The sequence below is a fragment of the Oryzias latipes genome, chromosome 4 (assembly GCF_002234675.1).
Source record: "Oryzias latipes chromosome 4, ASM223467v1".
NCBI lineage: Eukaryota > Metazoa > Chordata > Actinopteri > Beloniformes > Adrianichthyidae > Oryzias > Oryzias latipes.
In genome coordinates, this window is record NC_019862.2 from 2,404,523 (window position 1) to 2,424,077 (window position 19,555).

The 19,555-nt window shown below is 39.0% G+C and overlaps 1 protein-coding gene across 1 annotated transcript in view; it reads left to right on the forward strand.

Moving 5' to 3' along the window:
* The window catches only part of ncan (neurocan), a 132,727-nt gene that overhangs the window by 9,785 nt on the left and 103,387 nt on the right, over window positions 1-19,555 (forward strand). Inside the window, exon 2 of the mRNA XM_011473587.3 lies at window positions 13,881-13,963. Within this exon, the coding sequence (XP_011471889.1) occupies window positions 13,891-13,963 (73 nt within the window). The 5' untranslated portion in view covers window positions 13,881-13,890. The remainder of the gene's footprint in view (window positions 1-13,880; window positions 13,964-19,555) is intronic.

A 19,555-nucleotide genomic window follows, 5' to 3' on the forward strand; every position in this document is an offset into this window, starting at 1 on the left:
GAATGCCTAAAATGACTAAATGTTACTCAGTGATAGTTTTTACTCTAATTTTGGTTATAATTTGCGGACATATATGGATGATCTACCTATACCTTAGTAAAAGTACGTTCAAGTACAACTACTATTAATTAATAACGAACAATTCATTATTACTCTGAATTTTCCATTGTCAAAGATCATTGGTGAATTAAATTTTTTAAATCTTTCATTTTCTATGTTATAACGTTTTGTGTTGTCTTTGCAAGAAGCAAACATGTAAGAACTCTAGACATTGGTTTTAGTCTCAGGTTTTGTTTCTTAATTAATTAAAGCCAAAAATAAAGTTTGCTTCAAACTGTTGCGTTAAAAAAGGTTGTATTGTATTTCTTTTTGAGACATTATCACATGAAAGTTCTAGCTGTATCGTCTTCTGTCTGGTTTTTGCAGGCTGCCAATTTTCCCGCTCTTTTCTGAATTTCTAGCAGTATCTTCAGTACCCCCCCCCCCCCCCATGGCATGTGCTGCTTTTTGACATGTGCAGCTGTTAGCAGGTTCTTAAGATTTTCTTCTGTCTGTCAAATCCAATCTGACGCAACATCAGGTCCAGTTTGGAAATGTTCAGTTTGCACCTGGACAGACTTGTTCTCATAAGCGTACAATTTAAAAGTAAAAGTGGGTTTAGTGTGGGAAGTTCAACTTCAAATCAGATAAATAAATAAAAAGCGTCCAAAAAAAGTACTTTTTTAATTATTAGTTTGACATAAAACAGATATTAACTGGGGTGAAGTTTTGAGAGGAAATGAGCTAAAATGTGCTTATTCTTAGCTGTAATTGTTGTTTGTAAGGATTACACAAATGGAGAGATTTTTGATCTGGTAATTCTTTGGGCATATTTTTATTGTTATTAAATTAGTTTAAATATCAAAAATATGTATCAACAGAATGGGAACAAACATTCAATGATATTAAAAAAAAAGAGTGTAAAACACTTTTTGATTGAACAATGAAGACACATAAATTATTCAGTATCAATCTCCAAAAATTGGAAAACAACGTTTTTTTAAAGAGGTTTCTTCTCTTATACTATAATGTAAATGTCACCTTGAATAGGTCCACCAATGAAACAAATCTTATCAACAAGTCAATTACAGTAATTGGATGGTGGATATGTTTGAATAATTTATTCATCCCTGAAAGGCAAATTCTTATGGCAGACAGTGACGGGAAAACAGCCACAAGTATTACAAGCCGACAGTAGGTGAAGAAAAACGGAACCTCTAGAACAAAAAAGTCTAAAAGTCTGAGTCTAAGCCGCCTGATGTGTCTCTCCACAAAGCTCCACAGCTCACCTCTCGCGTTAAGAAGCTTCACAACTGTCAGATAAATCACAAATCCTCCGATCCCAACTATCAAATATCTGAACAGGCAGACATCTTTAATACCGTCCACAGACAGTAGGGATAGACACACTAACCTCCACTGGCCAAATGGGTCGTTGGTGTATCCAACCGCAAACGCAGCATCAGGGCAGGAAGGATCCTATCCATCACACTCAAAGACCAGTTTATCAAATTCATTTTCAGAGTGGGAGGGCAGAAAAAGTGCCCAAGAAGGAAAATGCAGGCACGGATGCTCAGCGGGGACAACGGGGCAAGGAAACCTTTGGAATGACATGGGAGGAATAGAAAGAGCGTTGGACTCCAGCAGGAAGAGAAAAATAAGCTCAGTAAGACATGGGCTGGATGTCTTTATTATTTATCAGTACATTGCTAGTGCCATTCTTTTATCACAAAAAGAAAGTTTGCGTTTTAAACTTAACATTTGAGCCACCTTATAATTATTTTGGTCTATATTTCTGACTATTCAGATGTGTTTTTTCCGTTTTACATCAAAAAGATTAGAAAGACACTAGTTGGAACATTTGTAATTGACTTACAGAAACCGAAGAAGAAACATCGCTTTTGTCAGCATCTTTTGCTAAGTTAGTCTTTGTTTTTCACTGTCATGTGGAACAAAATTATTTTTATTGAATAAATAGCAAAGGAAGCAAGTTTGGCATTAATTCATTGAAGTGAACGTTTGTGTCAATAATAGAACCAGATCAGGCCTTACAATAATTAAAGGAAAGGCAAAAATGCTTGTCAATAATTCCAAAAAGGAGATTTCATTTACAATGTGTAGTATATCCCTCTTAGTGCTGTGCCAAAGTGACTCTGATGATTTGAACCAGATTTTCTGCTTCCTGTGTGATGTGGGAAACTGCAAGAGGAGTGATTTACCCTCAGAGGCACGATATTTGAGTTCTTCTCCCTTTGATCCCATTTTTCTAGAGCAAATAAACTTGTCATTATGTGTAAAGTGGAGAACAATGATTAACATTTAAAATGTTAGAGTCCCACTCTGATCATCTTCTGATCTGTTGTCAAAGTGTTTCCAGTCTTTTAATTATGATGATGCTGTTTTTAGCCAAAATTAAAAACCTGTGTTGTTTTCCAGGACATAGCTTCTGTAGAGCTGCAGGAGTTTATTAGAAATTCACTTCTGTGTTGTGGGCGGGACTGCTGTTGCAGAGCAACCCTCCCCCCTCCCCTCCCAGTTACTGAGAGGTCTCTGTTTCTCTGTGAGAAGTCAGAGCTTTGTCCCCCCCTCTGGTCACCGGCAGGAGCCGTCCCCAGATTTCTGAACGCACTACATCTCCCATCAACCCCAGCGCCCAGTTGGGTAAGGGACCAATTAACCAAAGTTCACTTAAGCTCTGCACTGAGCCTCACTCAGTGCAAAGTATTGTTTGTGTCACTCTGCCTGCATTACCAAGCATTATATCCAGACCTGATCTTCAGATTTCCTGACCCTGTTTTGTCTCTGACTCCGTTTGTCTGCAACCTGCCCCGAATCTCGCCTGGATCCTGACTACTCATGTCTCTTCTCTGATGCTCCCATGCTCGTTGTGATTGACTCCTGCCTGTCTGACCCTGATTTAGCTTTGTGGACTTTTAGCTGAGCTAATAAACCTGCTGCATTTGGAATCAGCCATTTCCCACTAGCTTACAGCCCCTCTCAACCCCAACCTAGCATTACAGGTGCAACAAAAATGCCAAGCAATATCAAATCTATCCATCTGTACAATTTTGATCCACATTCCAGCTTAGATGAGGAAAACAAAGACACACAGCGTATTTTCTGTCACAAATAAGCTATTTTTTAAACAGCATTTTTTTATCCGTTCCAGATTCACAGCAGTTTGAATTACGAAATAGAAACACAGTTTTAATCTCAATTTTCTTAATATATGTCCTTCATCATCAGAAAAATGCTATAAGAAGATATGAAAACACCAAAAACCACATTTCTTCAGAGTGTGTCTTTAAGGGAACTCCTACAGAGGCTGTAACCTCATTTTACAGATAGACCGTTCATCAAGCTGAGCAAGTGAGACACATTTACACTCAAATATGGTCTCACTTCTTCATTTAGAGGAGGAGAGCCAGGGTGAGGATGGGACCATCTATTGCTGGAGCTGTTGGCTCCAGTGACAGGAGAACATTTATCAAGACTCCATGGACAAAAGCAGATAATCAGGCATGACACCAGGCGGAGAGAGTATGGGCTGAACACTTGTACAAAAGCAAAAATGTCAACACGTCACTGCATTTTAAAGATGAAACAATGGATGCTTTTTTCATTGACAATTAGAAAGCACGTCTTTAGTCCAACAAGGGGGCGCTTATTCCATACATGCTACCTCTCAGAATTCCCAAATCATGCCAGCCAAATCGCAGTAAGAATGGAATCACTGAGAGCCGTTGGCTGTGTGTGGTCATGATGAGATCCGTAATTATCCAAAGCAAGCTGACAAACTGCTGCAGGTGCATGAGAGATGAAGGCAAATGAGCCAGAAGAGAGGTCAGAGGACACCAGAGGAGGTGTTACTGCAGCTTGTCAAATTCAAATGTTGAGCCAGTTCTGTGCAAAACAGCAAGAACACGTTCTTCTTTCATCTGTGCCTCAATCCCACAGCCTGTCATACCCTTGCTGTTTGTTATAGTCTGCACATTTGTCAGTGAGTGCGGATAAGCTGCTTTTGGGCAGCTGCAGATGTATTAGAAATAAAATGTGTGCTTTGGGGAAGAACTTCATATGAATCAACAACTTGGCTGACACTGCCAAGAGTCCAGGTGGACGAGGTGGAGGTTAACACCATCAGTCAGAATGGTTAATTGTTCCAATTTAGCTATTAGTTGTTGAATTGGAGGTGAGAGCTGACACCTGCAGGGTCTTAAGAGTGAGGCACAGGCAAGACCCATTTACTGCCATTATAAAAAAAGTCAACTAACAATTAAATGTGATCAAGTGTAGAAGAAAGTATCACTGGAGTTTGAATCAAATATCACATTTGTATCTGTAAGTAGCAACAGTTAATGAAAGGTAAATGTTCAAGAATATGTGTTCTGATTCAAGAGTTTCTTAAAAAACTAAAAAAGGAGATGAGTGGAAACATTTCCTGTATATGGAAGAAACTGCTTCCTGTCATTTTAAAGCTAGACGTGTGGTTCCACAGCTCACTACAATCATCGCTGATGTCACATCTGTCACAAGAACAGGCAGACGGCTGGATCCAAGTGCAGCAGGTTTATTATTAAAGTCCACAAAACTGAATCAGGTTCAGGCGTGTCAGGAGACAGAAGATCAGGGCCAGATATGATTCTCAGTAAGGAAGGCAGTGGGGCACAAATAATACTTTGCATTGAGCCCAGTGCAGTGCCCAAGCATGCCACAGTCGATTGAGTGAACGCAGGTGTGCAGCATCCAGGAAGTGTGGTTAGAACTCTGGAGATGGTTCTCAGTGGTGACCAGAGGGGCAGACAGAGTTCTGACTTCTAACAACATCGTATACGTCATTGAGGTGTCCTCATAGATCATTTCTATGCAGTTTTCTACAGTGTGTGAGACAGCAAAGAGAGGATCACACAGTCACTGAAAGCATGGACCTAAACTCTGACAGAGATAAACGGTGGGGATTATGGGAAAAACAAGATAGATAACAGGGCTATACTATGCCACAATCCTATACATGACAAAAGAGGAAGAAAAGGAGTGAAACAACAGAATAACAGGTTAATGTAGAGAAAAAGAAAAGTTTGGTTAATATAACCAACACTTCAGGGTGGACAAAACCAAAAGCATGAAAAAGCCAGAATAGTCAATCTATTGTCTTAATTGGAAAAAAATTCTGTTTTAATCAGGAGTTTCTACAAATGTTTTTCCTGTTTAAATCCAATTTGATATTGTCCGGGTGAATACTCGATTCTGATTGGCTGCAGGGTGTGGATCAAAAGTGATAATCCACAGTGATCATCCACACCTAAAAAAGCTTAAATGTTCCTTATCAGTGCGCTGGTCTGAATACTTGTGGGTATTCCGATTAACATTAAAAAAAGAACAACAACATAGGCCCTTATTCCACAGTTTATCACAACAGCAAGACGGTCGAAAAGACCGTTTGGCTACTAAAAATTAATTGAATATTTATTCAAGTAAGGGACCATGGTATAAGAGGGATAATGGCTTTCGAAATGTGCAATATGAGAAATTAAAGGACTTCCTGGAAGCAACCATCAGCCATCTGGGTCGTCCGTTTAAATTCTAGCACTGGACACCTCGTCGGGCATTATCCCTTAATCAAATCAGTCCAGCGTGTCACAAATTAAACCTGCTCTGTCCACACAGGAACCCTCATATGCTTTCAGCAAACTTTTAAATTTCTTGCCCTAAACTTGTTTCAAATTTTACACTGCAGTTGTTAGGCATGGATGAGCAACAGGAACCACCCTCTGAACTCCGCCCTTTCAAAACCAAAGAGCTCTTACAGCAACAGGCTGCTCTCTCCAAAGAGTCTCACACAGAGGCTGAGATCTTCCTTTGTTCCCAGATCCATCAGACTTCAGAATTCCACTGTGGAGACTATAGGGTGAAAGTAACACTGGAAAGTAGCACAGCTACAGTCAGGACCATAAATATTTGGACAGAGACACATTCTTTCTAATTTATTTTCTGTACATTACCACAGTGAATTTTAAATAAAACAACTCAGATGCCATTGAAGTGCAGACTTTCAGCTTTTATTCCATGGGTTGAACAAAATGATTGCATAAAAATGTGAAAAACTAAAGCATTTTTTAAACACAATCCCTTCATTTCATGGGTTTCTAAGTAAGTCCATGAAATGAAGGGATCCAAATAAGAAAGAAGATAATCCTTTTAAACCTTTATTTTAAAATGAAATCTTGTACATCTTTAACAGACTTATGACTTTTTTTAGGAGTAAGCCTGTTGCAACAATCCCAGTTTCTCACATGAAAAGTTACATCTCAACCCTACAAAACTATCCATCCCAGTCCCACTCCATGGGACAGACAGCTTCAAGATATCTGAGTAAACCTTTAAACTTTGCTGCCAGAAGTAAACATAGAAAAGCCAATAAAATGAATTGGTAAAGTAAAGCCGGCTGACTGAATCCCTGGGATATTGCCAGAACAACCTAGAACCATCCAGAGCCTCTAAACAGAAGTCCAGGCCTTTGTGAAGAGTCCGTTTGTGTTTTCTGTCCATTGTGATTTATGTGCAGGACGTGGGAGGCAGCTCTCTGCATGCTCAGGGTTTCACCTCCTGGCATCGGTTGTCACTCTATAGGACATTGGAGGCGTTAAAGCCCCAGCAGGTAAACTCGCCCTCTGACAGACAGGACCAGGGCAAGAGTAGGCATTAGATGAATGAGTAGAAGCTGGTCTTCTCACTTCTGATTTTGACAAATGAATGTGTCCAAGAATCAATAAAGCTTGTGGATTCCGGGTTTTTTCTGTTCACCATTCGTCACTTTTATAGTGCAGGTTTGACACTTTTTAATTTTTGTTATTTTTAACTGTGCATTGTGTTCTGCTTTCTGATTGGTTGTAGACAATTGTTATTCCTGTCATTTTATCTGCTCTGGGCCATGTCTCCTGTACAGAATGTGTCCAGGTTGCAAATATTGTCTTTGTTTTCATTCTATAATCTTGGACTTATTTTTCTATGACAGTTTGAACCTTGAGAGAGGGATTTGAATGCCATCATAACAATGAGAAGCGATAAAAAGAAAATACATGCATATGGAGGCTTAAGAGTTATGTGATTCATTGCATTAAAACTCTGCAGTATTGTTCCTCAACAATCAGAAGCTGAGGATGTATAATGAACAACCATTATTTTTTAAAATATACCTGTTATTCTTAATTCTCACATTGCATGGTATAGTGACAAAGGAGAAAAGGTAGAAGAAGGAAGCAAACATTACTTGTAAAGGAGGGAAAACTGGAGTTGCTGCTTTGTGTTTATAACTTTATGCTCATTATGAACAGAGTTAATAAGAGTCCTTCATGTTGGCTTAATACATGAAACTAATCTATTGCTTCAGCTGCGACAAGGACGCTGACTTTGAATTGAAAAACCATGAACTTAATTATGTGAACAGAGTAAACAAAAAAGGTGGAGTAATTATGCAAATAATTATGAAGTTTACAGTATTTGATAAAACATCAGTTGCAGTTGATGGAATAGTGGAATTTCTTACAATTGAAATATGTAACGATTTAGAGAAAAATATCATTATAAGCTGCGTTTATAGGTCACCAGGGTCAAGCTTAGAAGTGTTCAGTGACTGGATTGAAAAGATGTTTACCTCTCTACCCCAAAATAAAAAAAATGTTATACATCTGTGGAGATTTTCAATATCGATCTGATAAACCCCAGCAAACATAAAGCAACCAAATGAATGGTATGACTTTATATCCAACCAAAACCCGACTCAGAGTACTGCTACTCTTATATATTTACAAATAATTTCCACTCCTTTCCAAGCAGTAAATCAAGCTCTTCTAGACTTTAGTTAATGATCATTATAGTTATTTAAGCAAATGTGATTTAAATTTCTTTTTTTGTTTTATTTTCAGTTGTTTTAATTTATGCATTTAATAATTTCGGTAATAAGTTTGATAAATCTGTGAACATTCTTTGTTGCTTTGACTACAATGCTTGAAATAAATCAATAAATCAAAAAATGAAGAATACATGCATTTGAGTGGACTAAGGAAATGGGACATAACTGATCATTTACCAGTTTTTACACTATTTGACATCAATTTGAAGACTAAAAAAAATGTATGAAAAAACATTCTATAAAAGGTTAAGAAATGTAAAAACTATGAATTCTCTTAATGACTTATCCAGTCAAAACTGGAACTCTGTGTACAGAGAGAAAGATGTGGACATCGCTTATAAATACTTTTTAGATATTTATCTCACTTTACAATAAGAATGTCCATTTATAAATTTAAGAACCAATGTGCCAAATGCCCTACAGTAAAAAGCCAGAGCAAAACAATAAAAAAACACACCAGCAGAGTCTGCTGTGTCAAAAGCATGGTATAAAAGCAGGTTTTGAGGAGTCTTTTTAAAATGAACAGTGAGGATTTCTGCGAATGCTCAGCACTAACACGTTCCACAGCTTCAGTGCACTGACTGAAAACACTCCTTCCCCCCAGGAGAAGTTGATCAGCTGATCTGAGGCACCGAGTGGGGGGGTAGGGACACAGAAGCTCAGAGAGGGACGGCGGTGCACGATAATTTAAAGATTTGAAAACAAATCAAATCCTGTTAAATGAACTCTAAAATTCACAGGCAGCCAGCGAAGGGCAGCCAAGATGGGGTGACATGGTCCAATCAGAACCTGAGTAGCAGCGTTCTGGATGTGAGAGGGAAAATAAAGACAATTACAACTGAGATGTAATGAATGCAAAAATGGTCATTTAGCAACTTTTCTTTATATTCAGACAAATGTTTTCCTTTTTATGTCCTAAAAATCACCAGGAGGGCCACACACATGCAACAAATAAACCTGCTTTGTGATATAAAACGACATTTTTAAAACATTCAAATTCTAATTAAAGTAAATGGATTTAACACACTAAGTCAGAAATTCATGAGAGGATGTGTTCCCCATGAGGTCCCAATTGTGTCAGTTTTGTGACCACTTTGTGACATAAATTGCACCGTCTTCACAAAATCCGGTTTTGTTTCTGTCTTTGAGATGAATGCATCATGCTGTTGAACTGCAGTGCAAACAATCCTTGCTTCCCTCACACTGACAGGCTGAGGGTTTTGGGTTAACTATCCTCTGACAGTAAGAAGAAGATGGGGACTTTGTTGATGGCCTATGCCCCACCAGGGGTACAAAGGATACTTAAATATCAATGTTGCAGAGAAGTTACAAAAGCCTCCCAATAATGAGAATTAATAGGGCACAATTTCCTAAGATTTCCTCATATTGTATAACGATTTGCAAACACCACATGGCTTCCACGCTCACTAGTCCTCGGCCTCCTTCCTTGCGGCTAGCATACAGGCTCAGAATGCTGGATTTGATGGAACCCTCCATGTACGGTGAGGAGCTTTCGTGACGGTTTCTCACCGTGACCATACTACATTCCAATATGAAATATCTATATTTATATAGATATAGATATCTGTATCTATATATATCTATAGAAATCTATATCTATATCTCTCTATCTCTCTATCTATCTGAGAACAAAATAATGCAGACATAACTGATGTGACGGCATCATTTTTAATTATTCTTATTATACCCATACATTTTGAGTTTTTATTCTACTTATTTTTTTGCCTTTATTAAACCAGGGAGTTCCATTGAGATTCAAAACCTCTTTTTCAAGGCGATTTACAGACTGTACTGAAAATGATACAGAAAAAAAGCCTTTAGAGTAACAAGAATCCTCCATATTTTCCCTTAAAAACAAAACAACAATTTAACGTATTCTGTTGAAAAATTATTAGTCTCTGCATTGCATGCTGGAAAAAGCTAACAGTTTTTTCTTTCCTTCTTTTCAAATGAGTCACTGAAGTTAGCATTGTCTTTTTCAATGCTTTGAATTCAAGGAAGAGGAGGGTTTTTTCCCTCACCTCTGCATCATTATATTCAAGGTGAAGACATGTAGAAAGCCAAGGGGACCTTGATGTGGCCCAAACTAGTTTAGCATCTGCCGCCGTGTAAAGTGGTTTTGCTGCACAGCAAACGAAAAGACACAGACATTTGAAAATTGCCTGGCCACCCTTCCTGAGCGTAAAGAGCTTTCTGTCATCTCCGTTTCCATGAGAGTATTGCGCTGTCCCTTCCTCTCTATTTCTACTTCTTTTTATTTTCTCCATACACTGCCTTTCTCCTCCTTGTTTGGATTCTCTCACTTGCCCGATTTTATTCTGATGCAGCATGGGCTCATTTTTCTGCCCTTCCAGAGGAGGACAATATGTTTAAGACGAAGTAATAGGAATCTTTTCTTACCTTAACTGAACCCCTTGGGCCTGTTGCCTATAGTGTATAGTTGGATATCTGTATTGTTGGGGCAGCCCTGCAGCTTATTCTCACTCTCCACCACCAGAAAACACAGCAGTGTGGCCACCTTTTGTGCTGTGATTGCAGATAAACACGAATTGCTATAAATGTTCCACTTAAACACTCAGTCAAAGAAAAAGTGGTTGGCGTGAGCTTTGTTTTACATTTTCTTTCTTTCTGCAGTTTTGTATCTCTTAGTGTGCGTCTTCATGACTAAACGATATAGCAGACTGATAAAGCTACTTGGATAGGAGGTGAAATGTTTGAGGAGGGAAGGCTTATAACCAGATGCTACGATCAGCTTCAAAACGTCACTTGGATGAACGTTTAGTACTCCCCCTAAACAAGCAGTCTGGTTCCCTCTCATCCATTAAAAGCAGTGGGAACCAGTTAAAGCTTTAGATTCAATATTTTTCATTAAACCAACCTCAGTTTGCGACAACTATCCTGCTCTGAAAGCTGCCTCAAATATTAAGGAAATATACTTGTCCTTAAAATAAGGATAGCGCTCCTATCCTTGTGTTCCTTGTCGCTGTTGCCTCAGTCATCATTATTTCTTACACGTTTAAGCAGTTCTAGCACCTTATCAAAAAATAAATTCGTTTAAAACAACTCCCAGTGACAGATGCAAACACAGAGCTATGCTCTTTGTGGTGAAAATGTGAAGCACTGAGGCCGTTTGTAATAGTGTGACAGCTGGCTTGGTTAAACTGTGGTCCTATCCTTGTGAAAAGAAAACAGCCCTTTATCACCTTATGGCTCCCTTCATTTTTCACTCTTAAGGCAGATTCATAGACACTGCTGGGACCTCTGTGAAGTACGCACTGTTGTGTGGATGGATGTGGGCCCATGTGAGCCGCAGGAACAACAGCAGTTTGGTGATGGAGGGACTGACAGAAGCCAGAGTGATTAATGAGCCTTCTCAATAGTTCATTGTGGTGGGAAACTATCATGACGATATGAATGAAAGGAAGGACGAGAAAGGCATTACACAGTCGTATTTGTTTGCAGAAGAGTTAAAAATGTAGAATAGAATCATATTGTAACAAGAGTGGAAAGTGTTTGACAGTTCATCAGCCTAAAAGGATCTTTGTGTCATAATTTTGTTGTGTAACCGGACACCTTTCTGCTGCAGCTTATTCTCACTCACCACCACCAGAAAACACAGCAGTGTGGCCACCTTTTGTGCTGTGATTCCAGATAAACACGAATTGCTATTCTGCTTTCTGACACTGAACTTGTCATATTCCCTCCATCCCTCAAGCTCATTGCTTTCACCTGTTCTGGGTTCTGCTTCTTTACCAGTTTCCTATGCTGCATGTTGCAGCATTTGATCTGGATCAGGCTTTCTGCCTCACGTTGAAGACTACTTTTCTGAGTCTTTGCTTCTGGATGTTGATCCAGTTTGTGTTCCTGGATTGTGAGTGTTTACTTACTGAGACTGTGAGAATCTGACCGGTGCATCAGACTTTCTTTTGAACTCAGTTAATGTATTTGGAATTTCCTCATAAACTTCTAAATCACCACCATGTCATCTCCTGGATTTCTTCTCCTCTATTTATCTCCAAACATCAAGTTGAGCCCCCATTACTGCACCGCAGCACAGCACCAAGTCCTGAATACTAGGGGCGGGCTGATAAAAGACATCCGCTCTATTTCATTCACACTTTCACCTGTGCTGTTTATCCTAGACATTTGGCTGCCCACAGTAAACCACTCAAGGATCCCAGATCCAACTTACTCACCGGAAAAGGTAGAATAAGAATCCTGATAAGCGGTATTTTTTACCTGCATTAGTCTCTGTTATGATTGTCAGGTGTTCTGCTAACAATCTGGACATCTCTACATGTTTGCAAGGAGACATGAAAAGTGCACATTTCACTCTGTCCTGACTGAACTGTGGTTTTACATTGTGAGCCAGTGTTCTTGCATGTCTTTGTTGGGTTTAAATGTCTTCAAATATGTGCGCAGTGGTGAGTTTCTGCTTGATATTGGTAAAACTACATTATCATTCTCAGAGAGAAGCTTAGAAGGCCCCTTCCCCATCTTTGCACCTCTGCCCACATCGATGTTATGCTAACACCTGCACATGCTAATGCAGGCCACATCAAGAATACAGCTTTCAAAAATGTGGACTCAAAAACACAAACTGATAGCTGACTGACTGTAGGGTAAGAACTGGCAAAAAACCAGGCTTAAATACAGGGTGAGTGGAGATGAGCTGCAGGTGTGTCCCTGCCAGTAATTCAGCAAACCTGTGGAGACAAAACAGGAGGAGGAGACCCGTGGTCAGCTAGCATGGAAATAACCAAAAAAGGGGGACAGACAGAAACCAAATCATGACAGAAACTATCCTGATTATTTGCCATGTAGTTTGAGTTAGAAGAGCAAGCTTTGTTAAAAGAGGGGTCACTGAGAAGCTCCTGTGAGTTATTCTCATGAAGATGGCAGACTGGACATTAGTTGATAGCTTAGACACCACAACACCAGATTTTCCTGGTGTCTGCTTTATACCAGCAATAGTATTCAAAACAGACGTGAACAGAGCTTTGTTTGCCCATCAAACTTTTATCCATACCTAACAATGCAGTGATTCTATTACCTGCCATTCATCATCCTTTACAGCATTTTTACACAAATTTCTCTTGAAATAAAATATGAGAAATTTACTGTCTTTTTTTGGTTTTCCGCAGTAATGAAATGTTAATTTTCTGCATTCATTACAAACACTGTCTGACTGCTCAACATAGACATTTTGTCGTAGCCTTTGTCCTTGCCAGTACCTTTGAGATTGACTGAATGAGGCCAAGACTGTGGTAACTGATCCTATCTGTGTCCATGATCTTCACCACATGCAGCCAAATCCTTCACACTCTGTGCCTCTCCGGTTCCCTCAGACCTCAGCCTGTCTGGTCTCCAGAGAACCCCCATTCATTATTTACACTTGGTGCCCCAAAGCAGGTGCTGACTTACCCTATTTGCTATCTATCTACTGGATTTTGTGTTTTACACATTTGGGGATTGTCCCATACAAGGGATGTAAAAAAATGCTAATAATTACAAATATGCCTACTTGATATTTAATTTGCCCTTGCTTGTCTGTTTTTTTCATTTTGTGATGTCTGACGCAAAGATAAAGCCCAAAGGCTGAATAGCAATAGGAACCCAAGAGCATCGTCATGTATAAATGTATTCATCTGTCAGGGAAACAAAAACTAAACTGGCTTCCTTCTCTAGTTAGTCAGTCTTTAGATACTAGGAAATTGCTTACTTTACATAATCAAAATGCTCATTAAAATATGGTTAAATTAGCATATTCTTCTTATAGCCAAGCTGAATGTGGTTTTGCAGCACGTTATAAACGTTTTTACCGATTGTAATGTAGAACCTGACAAGGGCAAAGTGTTGTCAGTTTTCTTTGTCTTCTCACGCTCCCTACCTTTCCATCTGTTTGCAGGTGCTGCAGGATGCAGGGGGCACCGCCTGTGTGTGGACTGCAGCCTTTGCTGGCGCTCCTGTTGCTTCAGACTGCCGGCTGTGGTGAGTCCTCATCAAGCAGAACCTCACTGAGCACACACAACAAAGAGATTCAAACGCACAGAAAACCTGTTTTACAAAATGACCTTTTTGTGACTAAATGTTTAACTTTCTTTCACTAAAAGAATTTCTTTTTTCTAAATTCAATACTATGGTTATCAACTGTATTTTGATCTTGAGAGAAATATGAGAACGTATCTCCTCTGATGACAATCTAAGCATTTAATGTTCTTCTGTGAAGCAGTTAAAATGCAAAAATGTAATTAAAGACAAAATATTTCTTTTTCAGTTTGGAAAGCTGAAATGAACAGTTGACGAGCTCTTTCAATAAACTGGGCTTTTTAAGTTAATATTTATTGAAAACACTTTGAGTTTCTGTCGTTTTTTTAATCTAGAGATCCTTTTAGTTCAAATTAAAAAAAACTTTTTATGGCTTAATGTCACCTTCGAGATTTTACCAATCCAGCTTTAGTTGTCCTTTGTCCTTCCAGTTCCTTAAGTTTCTGTGGATCGTAGAGAGGAGCGATCACATCTTAAAGGGAGCGCGAGGGTGACATCCTCAGGGGATGTTATGAAAATGGAACGTAGCATTGTCATGTGTGTGATAAATTTATTGTGAGGTATTTGTAAGGCTAAAGTAAGTTACACACACTTCTGACTTATGACGGATGATGCTGTCATACGGTGCCCTTACATCACCAGACGGCTCATTTCTACCACTAAGTGCAGCTATGATTAAGGCTTTAATGATTATTTGCCTTTTTCTTTTACTTTTGTGATTTTTATCCAGATGTTTTTAAATACCGTATTTTCCGGACTATAAGTCGCACTTTTTTTCATAGTTTGGCAAGGGGTGCGACTTATACTCCGCAGCGACTTATATTAGAACTAAATTGAAATAAATACATTGTTAACCCTCCTGTTATGTTCATTTGTGAGGAACAGAGATGATGTTCCTGGGTCAATTTGTTGTGTGAGGTATGTTAAGTGTTAATAGGATGTTAAGTGACTCAGAGAATCAGCAAACTTTTTTTTACAGTAAGATCTTGAAGGCTAACAACATAATATTCTATTTTCCAATGATTTCATAGATTCAGAAATGCAATAAAAGTGAAAACTGTTTCTACAAATACAGGATGAAAACAGAGTATTAGTTGGCCAATGATGCTTCATGAAAGGAATAAATAAATAAGTTTGAGGAAAAATTACTGTGAAATTATGAGATAAACAGTCTGCTATGATTGTGTCATATAAGGTTGTGAAAGTTAAAATGCGACTTATAGTCCAGTGCGACTTATCTGTGTTTTTTTCTACTTTATAATGCATTTTTGGGCTGGTGCAACTTATACTCCGGTGCGACTTATAGTCCGGAAAATACGGTATGTAGATTTTTTAATCCTTTAATTATGTATTTTTATGGACTTGATGGCCATAAACCCTTCACACTAATGAGGAGAGGGCTGTGCTGACGGTAAACAAGTCATTGTCTAACAGACACAGTGAAAGTCGGAATCATTTGTCAATCTGAAGCCTGAATCTGGTTGCCCTGGCGGCCCCCTCGATGTGTCTGTTTGGCAGTTTTATCTTTCTATTTCAGTGTAAGCATTCACATTCATCAGTCCTTCTTTGCCCTCTCTGTCCTCGGTGTGCACACTCCTGCTGGCTGCCTGTGTGTATCTGCATGTGTTTGTGCAAATGTAAGATAGATTTCACACCCCCTCACTGCTGCCAGTGGCCTGCCTGACCATCTCCTACTCTCTTCATTGTTTTGCTTCTTCCTTACAGGCCATATAGATGTAAACACAATAAAACTAAAATCAATGAGCCTGGCCTTTTTGTCACTTGATTCAAAAGCAGAGCAAATACAAAAATCCTGACAACTTTTATGTTTGCGTCTTTAAGTTTGTGTGAATAGCCTGAGGTCAAATCTATGAGGACATTTCTGCCAACTTGCACTGTACTGCGGCCCACTCATGCACATATAGCATTATTATCTTCCAGCTTTGCCCTGCAGTGACTGACTACTGCAGGGGTTGGCCCCCCAAGCTCACTTTGTCATACTTTTGTTCAAGCTTTACAGCCTCAATTTGGAAAAAGGCCACGCCCATGTAAAGGAGATTTTGGAACCAGAGGCTTCAGGAAAACACGAAATATGGCTTTAAGACATTTAGGTTGTGGGATTTTGGTTATAAGCTTCCTAATCATAATTGAAACCCCACTGGGATGGTTTTTATAAAAGAAATATAATTGTCATTCGGGAATTTAAATTAAGTTAACAAAGTGTTTTTCTTCAGTCTGGACTGTACGAGGTGTTCGCTTCTGCACACAAACTGGACAGTGATTGATAGAAAGAACAATCAATAGGCCAAATAGCAGTGGTATAACATTTTCCTGACAAATTTATGTTTTCTAAATGTAGCACAGTCCTTTTTTATTAACACAGCCTATTTGCTGTTGACTGTGTGACAAACAGATGGAGGGTGCAGAGATAGTGCCACAAAAAGCTTTATTTTGCATTAACAAAATCTATCACTTCTCTTTAAAAAACTGTGTGGCAACAGCTGACATGGAGGTGGGCATAGATAGTCCAATCCATGCCAAAGCACATTTTTAAAAGAAAAAAAGAAATAATCCTAAAAAAATAAAGACAAGAAACTAAGAAAGAAGGAGTAAAAATTAGTGATGTTATAAGTTGCATTCCTATTGCAGAAAAAAAATGCCATTACTACCCATTGTGCGGAACTGCATTGGCTCTCCAACTGTGTTTAATGTTACGGGAGCATTTTTAAAGAGAAGACAGGTGGACTCTCTGAACCAAGAAAACAAGAAAAGGAAAGTTGTCTTCTGAAATTGCGGGAAGTGAAGGTCATTTGGGGCCTTTTTTAACGACATACCATACTCGCCTTCCACATTAAAAAAGGAGGTCCATAAAGGATCAGCACAGCATGTCAAACGATTTTCCCAATGCAATCCAGTGGAAAACTCTTACAGAGCACATGTGTTTCTCTTGAACATTTTCTGCCTTGCATTAACTCAGGATTTTATCTGCTTTACTTTAGTCTCACAGCCAGGTGGGCCTTGTTTAGAGCTGCAACAAAGGCAAATATGAAACGATGAGAGATAAGAAAAAAAAACAGAAGGAAGTCATGCCTGTGGCAATATTTTCATCTAAATGCAGATTTGAGACAGTGCCAGCAGGGTCTCACAAATTTCCATTCATGGAGGAAGAGAGCAACTGTTTTTATTTTTGCATACCCTACAAAATGCAATTTGGAAGTTTAAAAGGAAGAATATGCTCTTATTTTTGATGATGTATTTACTGCAGCAGTTGAGAAAAACAATAAACCCATGTCCAGCTGTCTTATCTGGGAAGACTCTTATCTCATGGTTCCATAGTAGGCAAAATTTCAGAAAAGGTCATATGGACCTTTTGCTCTGATAACTAAAAGTATTTCTCAATTCTCAAATAGGCTGGTAAGAGAACTGATTTTATCAGTTTAATTTAGAATTAGAAAATCATTTTTAATAAGAGGCTAAAAGTCATTAACCTAAAAATAAGTCCCTGGGACCCTTTTTAAAAAAAGTTTCATGCTTTGGACAGAGAAAGTGGAAAGAGAGTAGGATGAAAGTTTGGAGTGTAACGATGAATAGACTTAATCAATGAATCGATTTATATTCCAATGATCCAACAGATTGATCTGTCTGAGGCAAGTTGGTAGTCAAGCTGACTATACCCATTTTTAAAAATCGTATCAAAATGAAATAAATCCATTTGGATTAAGGCAATGTTGGATTATGTCACTATAACGTAAAAATGACCAAGTGCATCACAGAAGTGATGCACTTGGTCATTGGTCACAAGTGCATCACAGAAGTGATGCACTTGTGATGTCATAAAAACTGATCATCCATCATTCCAGTCCAATGTGTGGACAGACTTTGAATAAAGTCATGTGACCATCCAGTGTCTAGAATGTTCTAAGAATGTTCCCTTTGGATTCTTTGGATGTGGAAAAACAACAGTGGTGAACTTTAGGAAACTAAAATGTGAATAGATTTGACATTCATTCTAGTTTATTTGTTTGTTTGGACACAGATTTCATTTCCACTTGATGATCTGGAAGAAATCCAATAATCTGGAAAACTTCACTGTTCAGTAGCAGGAATTTCTGTCTGAGTCTCACTGCTGGAAGTTTGGATAAAGATGATCTGGATCCATTTACAGCGGGGAAAATAAGTATTGAACACGTCAACATTTCTCTCAAAAAACAGATTTCTAATCGAGCTATTGACATGAAATTTTCACCAGATGTCGGCATCAACCCAAGTAATGCACACATAGAAAGAAATCCAAACATTTATGTCCATGTCCCCTGAAATTTATTTAATACTTAGTGCAAAAACCTTTTTTGGGGATTACAGCCTCAAGACGCCTCCAGTATGGAGAAACCAGTGGAATACATTGCTCAGGTGTGATTTTGGCCCATTCATCCACACAAACTGCATCAAATCTTCAAGGTTCGGGGGTCTCTCCTGTGAACCCGGATCTTCAGTTCTTTCCAAAGATTTTCAATGGGATTCAAGTCTGGTGATTGACTGGGCCATTCTAGCAGCTTTATTTTCTTTTTCTTCAACCAGTTGAGTGTTACCTTGGCTGTGTGCTTGGGATCGTTGTCTTGCTGAAAGATCCAGCCTCTTTTCATCTTCAGCAGCCTGGCAGATGACAGCAGATTCTGATCAAGAATGTCTCCATACTTTTCTCCAGTCATTATTCCTTCAATGATATGAAGTCTACCAGTACCACATGCTGAAAAACAGCCCCACGCCATGATGCTCCCACCTCCAAACTTGACTGTTGGTGTGGTGTTTTGGGGGTGATGTGCGGTGCCATTTTTCCTCCAAACATGTTGTGTCTTATGACATCCGAAGAGTTCAATTTTGGTCTCATCTGACCAGAGTATCTTCTCCCAGAATGTCATGGGTTTATCCAAATGTTGTGTGGCAAACTCCAAACGAGCTTCAACATGCTTCTTCTTCAAAAATGGAGTCTTGCGTGGTGTGCGTGCATGGAGGCCATGGCGGTTGAGTGCATTACTTATTGTTTTCTTTGAAACAACGGTACCTGCTGATTCCAGGTCTTTCTGAAGCCCTCCACGAGTGGTCCTGGGCTGTTGGAGAACCCTTCTGATGATTGTTCTGACTCCTCTGTCTGAAATCTTGCGAGGAGCACCTGGCCGTGGCAGGTTTATGGTAATGCCGTGTTCTTTCCACTTCCGGATGATGGCCCCAATGGTACTCACTGGAGCTTTCAGAAGTTTAGAAATGTGCCTGTAACCAATGCCTTCAGTGTGTTTTGCAACAATAAGGTTGAATAGGTCTTTGGACAGCTATTTTCTTTTACCCATCATGCAATGCTTCTTGTCTAACACCTTGCTGGTGAGAAACCTTTTTAAAAGGCATCAATCAGGACTATACCAGCTGATATTACTTTGCACTAATAGGGGGCAGGTTAACCTTCTGAATACTGACAAACTCCAGCTGCTTTCTTGACTTGCCAGACCTTTTTACCCCTCCTTTTCTTCATGTGTTCAATAC